We start from the raw sequence: 9,152 nt of genomic DNA, 5'->3' as shown, positions 1-9,152 counted from the left end.
TTCATTCATTACTAAACTGATTGTGTAATCAGGAACTTTTAGTCACATTTGAACAAATGATTTTTAAAAGTTGGTCTTAAAATAAATGAACAAGGCTTTTAAATCTCCACTAAAAGTCAGAGCTAGCACCTGGCTACAGGTGCTGGTGCTAGCCTCCACTTTTCAAATACCTTCACTTCCTCGGTTTGACTACATCAGTAACAGTCCCACAGGTGTCCTCCAACAAAACTGGTTACTGGAGACGAGTTATTTTAGAGACCACTGCTGTCTGAACATGACAGCTCGTTCTGCGCATTTCAAAATCTATTTATATATACACTAATCCATGGCACTTCCATTTCATTCTAGATGGTTTCCCCCCCCCCCTATTTTTAAATGCATGGTAATAAATTAAAAGCTCAAGTTTCATTATAGTCTTAGGTGACACCAAATGGGCATTAATGTGTTGATAAAACTTGATTTAATCTTATATGTGTGCAAGTGTTACACAATATATCTCTCCATCTCTTCCAGAGCAATACTTACCTGCATTTTAGCCACTGAGAACTTATTTTATTGATTTAGGTTAAGTTGGATCCAACGAACAGGCATACTATTCCACTGAACAAATTTAAGACTGGGGCAATCCTGGTCCTCGAGGGCCACCGTCCTGCATGTTTTCCTTGTTTCTCTGCTCCAACACACCTGATTCATGGTTAAATCACCTCTTCATGTTCTGCAGAAGCCTGTTAATCACCCATTGATTCAAACCAGGTGTGTTGGAGCAGAGGAACAAGTAAAACCTGCAGGATGGTGGCCCTGAGGACCAGGATTGCCCACCTCTGAACTACACAGATCTCTAGCCAAACAAAGATAAAGAAAGTGATGAATAGAGGTCTAAAAATTCTGCAATATATATGTTTAACCTCTTAAACAAGCTTGAGACATCAAAAACAACTGGACTTGTAGTCTACAGCTGAAGACATTTCACTTCTCGGAGGATCTTTATCAGTTCCTTTTGGGACTCTCAGATGAGAAGTGAAGTCTTCAGCTACAGAACAGAGCTCCAGTTGTTTTGTTTTTGGTTATTTTTTTAATGTTTTTTGAAATTACCACAGTTTCCTGGATGACTGAGAATCTACACCAGCATTGAGCAACGTAGATAATTATCAGGGAAGGTAAATAAGCTGGTTTTATTGTGACAGTGAGAACAAAAGGAGAACAATTCAAAAAGCTAATGAATACAAATGTATAATGTTTGCACATTATAAGCAAAATTACTTCAAAGAACTTGAACTGATTGATTTTAATCCCTTTAGGAACTGCAAGGAAACTTCTAACAACTCTACAGAAAATCTTCTTTAAACCATCATCAGCTTACTTTTACATACTGAAGTTATCGTTAAGAGAAACTTTTTCCAGCCATGAACCAAAACCTTGCTGACACAGGTAGGCGTGCAGCATGTTCTTGGCCTCCTGGTACGTCTTGGCCATCCTCTTCAGAGACACAAAACAATCAACGGTAGCAGCACAAATGAAAACGGTCCTTACAGAGCACTTTTCTTACAAGCTGCAGCGCCAGGAAACGATGAATCAAAACTAAAACAGTAAATCAGCACAAACAAACACTTCACTCGAGTTTTGAGGTGGCATGCTCGGTGCCAGATCTAAGACATTTAGGATTAATGTTAATTTTTCTTCATAAGAATTGGTTAAGTTTATTACACATAAAGTCATCTTCAAGTATCAGTTTGCTATGCTTTGTCAAGCACAAATGATGCAGTGAAAGCTGAATAAATGTGTCCATAAAAACAATAACCTCAATATATTCATTTTAAGCTAAAAGGGAACCAGTGGATTAGAATTTTCTATTTAAACTGATAAAAGACAATGGCCCATGAGGCATTTCGATCTGTGGTGGAAACACTGATGTTTAAATAAGTTACCTTTGCTTCTGCGTAGGAGCTTGTGATGAGGAGGTCCTCCCTCTGGGCTTCTTTGGCCACCAGCTTGAAGCGATGCAGCATCGCTGCTTTGCACAGGCGGCTCGCCAGAGCTGCGCCACTCTTAAAAGGAGACCTGCAAGAGAGTCAGGAACGTACTGCATTCAGTCCCGATTCAAGCAAAACGTGGAGTCATGAGGTCAACAGGAACTTACGTTACTCAAACATCAGTTTACAAGGTTCTTACACATTTTTAAAATCTTTTCCAGACTTAAAATTACAGATTTTCTGTTGATTTTTAAGAAACAAAACTTGTGGGGAGAAAAAGTTTCCAGTTTTTTTTAAGTAGTTTATGGTTTTAACAAGGTTTGCAACCTGTGATTAAAAGGTTGCACACTGTTTAATATACAGCCAATGAGCTGCAGTTATTTAGCCATATATCATTCAAGATGCTTCTTAACTTTAGGTTCACAGTCCAAAAACAACACAGAAGCTGTGGGCTGAACTGTAAACCTCATCATTAGAGGCTGACTAAAATCATCATGACCATTTATAAAATCTGCACAAATCTTTGAATCTGCATGCATCTATGACTTTTTCAAACTGCAGCTCAAACATAAAGTATTAATAGCAGAAACGTAAAACTCAAAGTTTGATGCAGTCATGGGAACTTCATGATACCTGTAATAGTCTTTAAGATACAATCAGTGTGTAGGTGTGGGTGGGCACACTTCCATGCTCAATATTCGAGCAATTTTTTAGAACTTTAGGTTTTGATCTGAGAAAAACATTTTTCCAGACTTCAGTCCCCCCCCCCATAATTCAGCAGAGCTGGAAAATGCTAAAACCAAAGCCCCCGCATTTCCACACTGTGTAGTAACCCTGGCAGCCTCCACACACTGCTGAATAAATTGGTGTTTTTAACAAGACATGCACACAAATTAAAAACATTGAAACACTTTCTGGCTTCAGCACAAATAAGATAAAAATCTGAACTGAAGCATAAAATGACCTCCTGCTCTGAGCGACTCTTACTCGTCTATGGTTTTGCCCTCAAGGCCATCGACGACTTCCACAGAGCTGTCTCCTTCACTCCAGTTGACCCCGAAGGTGGGCTCGTCGCTGCCCGGGCTGCAGGTGGCAGCAGAAGGCACCAGGCTGATCTGTGGGCGCAGCATGCAGTAGAACATTGGCAGCTGGGAGGTGATTCCTTCCACGCGCTGGCTCACCGAGATCTCCATGCCACGTGTTTCACAGCAGCAGGAGTCACCTGGAAGAGCATAGTGTTTAGAATCAACAACCCTGTGGTGCAAAACTGGCATAATTGGTTTGTATTTTTAGTTTTACATGTCTTAAGGGGGGTATTCTGCAGCCCTAAATTAGAAAAGGTTAAAAAGATATACAAAAAACTTTTTAGTGTAACCAAAAGCACCCAGACTTTTGTTCCATTTGCCAAATTTTAAATGGTAAGATATACATTTAATTTATGATTTCATTTAACTTTGTGTTTTTACCAGCTTCTAACAATGACCAGTTTAATTGAGGTGTCGTTTGTTAGGATCAGATGACCTTAGGCTGGTACTCTTTCCTCTTGACACATTTTTCCATAATTTGTTGAATATTATGTGTTACACCATCTGAATTGTCTTTACATTATTAAATTTAATGATTATGTTGACATGGTTCTGTTCTTTTAACCAACTGCAGCTCCACTTTAACTAAGGCTTCTTGATCTATTGTTTAAATTTTTATTTATTTATTCGTTTTAACTGGAATGGGACGCAGAAAAAGGAAATCCCTTCAAAGAAAATATGAAATATACTGCTGTTTGTGCATCATCCCAACTCATTCTGCTCTGGGGCTGTACCCTGAAAGGTTTTCCACCTTTAATCACAGGTAACTGCTCTGAAATTTCCCCTTTTAATTTATTCTGGACAAACATGACTGTTTTTGCCCTTAGAATTAATGTAAGAGAACAAAACCCGACCTGGAAACTATGATACTGTCACACCTTCTGATGTTATCTGGATAGCAGCTGGGGAATTTGTTGGTGCTCACAAGCACCCACCTTAAAAGCTGTCTGACTGACAGTTTTCTGCAGTTTAAGAGCCTGTTTTACATTAAACACACCATTATCTTCAAACGTGCCACAAAGGAAGTTTAGGCTGAGCTTTTCATTGCATATATAAAGGATAAGCAGCGCCTAAAAGCCTTTTGCAGTTCTGACTTGATCATTTTGTTCTTAAAGAAATGACAGTTGTTAGATCCAAGAGGAAAGACCCGACTTGCCTACAAGGATGCTTTGGACGTAGATGGGCTCAATGAAGTGGCTCAGCAGAGCTCCTTGGTATCCCAGCACCTGCCACTGAGTGATTTTATCCGTGGAGGACATGCTGACCATGTTGCTGGCAGAGTGATGGAGGCCTGATGAGAAAACTGAGAAAACCTTTGGAAGAAAACACATTTTCAATTAAGCAACAACAGCAAACAATAATACTACACAAGTAAAATTTTCTTCAGATCTACAGGCAGAGCGTTGATACCTTCCCCTCGACTGACAGGTGGAGGCCGATTTCATTGTTGACTTGCCAAGCTGAAATGGAGAGAGGGTTCAGGCGCCTGAGGACAGAGTTCAGAGCAGAGAAAAGGCCGACGTCTCAATAAAAACATTTCTGACTCAAACAAGTTACTCCAGATAACTTAAAGAGGTTTAAGAAACTCAAATCATCAATCAAGTCGGAGCATTTATGAGTCTAATTTTCAAGAACAACATTATTCTGACAACTTGGCAGTTTTTTAAATAAATATGGGAATTTTTTTTGTTCTTTTTGTTTTAATAGACAAATTGTGTATTTGTCTGTGCGTACATCTGTTGGGTCAGAGCGACGCAACAGAAAAACTGACTGGTCATAAGTGTGATCTGAACAGCAATAATCATGAGATCATTCATTCATCCTGTGATTCAAACATGACATTTATTCAGATCAGTGTTTTACGTTTGGTTAGCTCTCCTGAAAAAAAAGATTTTACATTTCAAGAGCTTTAATTTTCTGGTTAAATGAAGGTCTAATTAGCTATGATGTGACAAGTGAATTCAGTAATGTTTGGACATCTGTCTGAGCTGTTATCTGTTTATCGTTACATTAAAAGCTCATACAGCGTATAATCTGAGGAAGATTTTAAAGGTATTAAGAAAGTGAATACTGGGCAAACCTGTAGCGTGACAGTGAGGGACGAGAACGTCCAAAGAAAACTTACAGCTTTGTAGGGATCTGAGATGCACCCTTTGGCAGCTGGTTCACGTAGAGGTGAAGAGAAACGCCACTTTTCAGACTGAGGAGGTTGCTGCTGCTGCTGCGCTGGAAGACCGACTTCTCCTTCAGGTTGGCATTTTTATTGAAAAACAGCAGCAAGTGCCGGTACAGATACCTGGCAACACGGAATGACACATGCTATTATCTGTGTGTGTAAATTACACGTCTAAAGCTGAAGGCAAAACGAGGTCCTCGTGCATAAATGATATTTAAAAGATCTGAAGACTAATGTGCAAACATGTGAGGAAGTCCTAATTAATGTGCTAAATATAACTGCCTAAATAACATATCAAACTATATAAAGAGAATATTTCATGTTCAGTGTGCTTCCACGAAGTCTAAGAGAACCCAGAAAGCATTTGTTTGCATAAATAAATAAATTTGCCCGTTTGTCTGTTTCTGACCTCATCAGGGACCTCCGGGCGGTGACAACAGCGTGTGAGTCATGGACAATCCGTCCGTCTGACGAGACACATTCTTTAGCGTTGAAGTTCCCAGTGCCGAGAGCAACCACGTCACATTCACCGGCTGACGGGAGAGAAAGATCGGAGTTTGGACTTAAATACGGCACACCTGGCTGCAGGACTGCACCGTTTTTAACAAGATGTGAATCACAGTTATCTTTCCCAATGATTCTAATGTTAAATAAATTCTACTCCAGTAAAAACATGACAGGAACATGAATTATTTTTATTTTAGACCTCTTAACTTATAGCAACATATCTGAACATTTCAAAGCTATGACATTCTTTCTAAAACCAGTGGTGTGATATTTGCATCTGCACTTCTGGGACCTGTCTGATGGAAATGTGTCTTCTAATCCTGTCCACAAGACTGAGAAGCCTTTATGACAAATCCTGACCACACACATTTTGGAAAGGTCACGGCTGGTTTGCCTGTTAGACATATTTGTGAATGGAGTAAAAACAAATAATTATTCTGTGTACCACCACAGCTTGTTTACCCCAAGTGGTGCACATTTCACAGGTCAGTGAACATGATTCTTCCTCATTTTTTTCAGAAAATGCTCCAGTGTTTACGTACAGGTCTGAATGATAAATGCTGCCGTTGTGCCCGCGCAGCTGGAGAACTCTGGGTGGTTGTCCATCAGTTTAGTGAGCTGATCCCTGACAGCCTGTGGAATCTGAAGGTTGACGGACTTCTTCCTTTCTGAACCACAAAAATGATAAAACAGACAACATAAAACAAAATAATCTTTACAGTAATTTAGCATGCACTTTCAATAAAAATGCAGTTTATGATACAGTCGTATTGTTTGTGACTGGACAGGTTTCTCTTTAAATGCCAACACATTAAACCACCACTACTGTGACAGTATTTAATAATGTGCAGCCTTTTTTTGGTCTCTTGGAATCAAAACTGCAGACTCTACAGCTTGTAAGCCACAAGATAATGTAGATAATGCGATCATGTAAAAACCTTTGAGATTTAGTGGCACCAACAACACTATTAGAAGAGCCAAAGTGTAAGGAGGTCCACCTCCATGAATCCCAGCTGCTGTCACAGAAACTGAGCGGTGATTTGTGTAATCTTTGGAGGCAAACCAGTTTTTTTCTGTCTCAGTGTGAACGGCCAAATAACGCCAAGCAGTGGAGCGATCACGGCAACATCGTGATCAGTTTTGTGTCGTTCTTTGTGAAAAATGTGCCAACAGCTTTAAAAATCGGTCAGCACTCTGGTGGAAAGGTGCTGAGATCCAGGCTTACCGTAAATAGCTCTGGATTGGTGGATGTCAGAGACTGAGGGCTCTTCTTTCACCGGCAGAGGTGGAGGGGCATCTGAAGACAAATGGTCATGGAAAAGAACGAGTAAGTGACAACTAATAAGACCGTGGCCTTTAAAGTATCCCTCTTACATGCTTATCTGTTTGTTTCTTAATCTTATCTGTGAGTAAAAAGAACAACATCAGAATGATTTTAACTGAACACGACATCGACCTGATGCTTCTGGGAGAACAAACTTCTGACTTTCCAAGATGACCAAATACTCCTCCAGAGCAAACTTTGCTGCATTGAGACGAGCTTCCTTCTTGGTCAAGCCCACGCCAGTTTTGTACTCGATCCCATCAATCACGACACAAAAGGCAAAATGAGAGCCTGGTAAATTACCTACAAAAAGAAGAAAACGGTCAAACTTTCAGAATTTGGTAAACAGCCTGCAGGTGAAGGAACTGCAGAATCTAAAAGATAAAGAAACTGGTTTTAGTGAAATCAAAATTTATTCCAAACAAATTTGATCGCAGGTTATGTTATGACCGACTAACTGGTTTAACCAATCAGGTAAGATTGGCAATCTAAACACTGAGTTTTAATTTTATCTTATTATACAAAAACAGTTACAGCAGAGCAAATCCATTTTTTTTCCTAAATGCATCATCATCCTCTCGTTTCCAAACACACACGATCAAAACTTCATATTAGAAATCATTATTAAAATAAACAAACACAAGCTACACAAAACTGGTTTGAGGAATTACCAAGCATAGCAAATGAAGATATCAGGTTTTATCAGGTTTTAAGATATAGGTCACCGGAAAATGACGAGTACACAGCAGTGCAGTGGGGGGGGGTTTACCTGTGGCTACGGTTTCTTTAAATTCGAGGTGGAACTGCAAAACCTGGGCAAGCTGATGGACCAGAGACACTGCGTTTGTTTCACCGTTCTTATATCTGTCGATCAGCTTTTTGTGTAAGGAATCCGGCGTCACAAAAGCACCTCAGTTGGCAAAATGTGAAAAAAACAACAACAAATTAGGATTTGTCACACACTTGAGGGCTGAGCTTTTTTTTCTCCTATAACAGTAATAAAACAAGCTCTGCAGAAAAGAGAAGATTGTTTTGTTCACGTGGATTCATCATGAAACGTGAAAACATTCATAGTGAAAAAGGTTTTACTGGTAAAACTGTTGTGGAATTTAAGAAAATCATAATGTGGAGCTTACCAGGTTTCAGTGGTTCTCTCACTTGTTTGTCAGCACCGTTCACGGCAGACGGCGGTTTGCAGGACTGGTTCACCTCCGCTGCTGAAGGCGTGCATTTCATAAACATCTGTGCATAACTGGCTCCTCTGGAACCTCGAAATAATCCACGCGCTGGAAACATCCTGCGAGCTTTCACGGGTTCTGAGAAGAAACAAACAACCACATTTCATTAGAAACCACAAAACTAAAGAGCATTATCATTTAAAGGCCACTAACAGGCGGAAGGACAACAACCCAGTTCTCAAATGTCAAAAAAACAGTGTTAAAAGGTTAAAACTAACCGAGACTGCTCTGTAAAATAAGCTCATAGTAAATTAGATGAAAGCAACACATTTTAACAAATTTAAAAAACAGAAAAAGGTAAAAGTTAAGGTTAGAGACCGCTGGTGGAACGACTCACATCTAACAGGTTCAGCAGAGACAAAATAAATCCTGACTGCACTGTTTTAGGCGTCTTCCTGCTTTAAAACACCTGGTTTAAATGAACGACTTGTGGACGTGCTCCTGGCGAACCTGATGATTTGGTGAGGAGGTGATTAAACCATTTGAATCAGGTGTGTTGGAGCAGGAAAACTTAAAACTTCCAGGACAGAAGAGCCTCGAGGCCTGGAGTCTGACACCCCTGGCATAAACAGTCCAGTATTTTAAGAAATATTTTTTCTAGAAATTAAAATAAACAAACAAACTAGAAGCAGTAAGAGAGCATAAACCTCGGCCAAGGTTAAAATAGTGCGATCCGGATCGTGATCTGGATCATCAACAAAATTTAAGCGATTGTCAGGGGTGGAAATTAGCACCCGCCACCCGCCAAATGCGGGTAAATATTTGAAGTGGCGGGTGAATTTGATCAACACACACGCCACTGTGGCGGGTTGGCAATTTGAACAGAAAAGGTGTTATTTGTCCTCCTGACAT

General features: G+C 39.9%; 1 protein-coding gene across 4 annotated transcripts in view; it reads right to left on the bottom strand.

The window, feature by feature from the left end:
• Positions 1-1,270: 1,270 nt before the first annotated feature.
• Positions 1,271-9,152, bottom strand: part of adad1 (adenosine deaminase domain containing 1 (testis-specific)) — a 10,970-nt gene continuing 3,088 nt past the window's right edge. For 2 of the 4 annotated variants that reach the window (XM_025006200.2, XM_037977308.1), the window contains exons 2-13: positions 8,199-8,378; positions 7,832-7,972; positions 7,195-7,365; positions 6,964-7,035; positions 6,281-6,406; positions 5,641-5,764; positions 5,181-5,351; positions 4,466-4,541; positions 4,212-4,368; positions 2,958-3,192; positions 1,926-2,058; positions 1,271-1,476 (exon numbers count right to left, since the gene is read on the bottom strand). In XM_025006200.2, coding sequence (XP_024861968.1) covers positions 1,363-1,476; positions 1,926-2,058; positions 2,958-3,192; positions 4,212-4,368; positions 4,466-4,541; positions 5,181-5,351; positions 5,641-5,764; positions 6,281-6,406; positions 6,964-7,035; positions 7,195-7,365; positions 7,832-7,972; positions 8,199-8,358 — 1,680 coding nt within the window. In that variant the 5' untranslated portion in view covers positions 8,359-8,378 and the 3' untranslated portion in view covers positions 1,271-1,362. Of the gene's footprint in view, positions 1,477-1,925; positions 2,059-2,957; positions 3,193-4,211; positions 4,369-4,465; positions 4,542-5,180; positions 5,352-5,640; positions 5,765-6,280; positions 6,407-6,963; positions 7,036-7,194; positions 7,366-7,831; positions 7,973-8,198; positions 8,379-8,637; positions 8,721-9,152 lie in introns of those variants that run through there. The other 2 variants (XM_025006201.1, XM_025006202.2) reach the window with 2 other exon arrangements.

Source organism: Kryptolebias marmoratus, linkage group LG9 (genome assembly GCF_001649575.2).
Source record: "Kryptolebias marmoratus isolate JLee-2015 linkage group LG9, ASM164957v2, whole genome shotgun sequence".
Lineage (NCBI taxonomy): Eukaryota > Metazoa > Chordata > Actinopteri > Cyprinodontiformes > Rivulidae > Kryptolebias > Kryptolebias marmoratus.
This window is presented reverse-complemented; position numbering and strand designations above follow the sequence as displayed.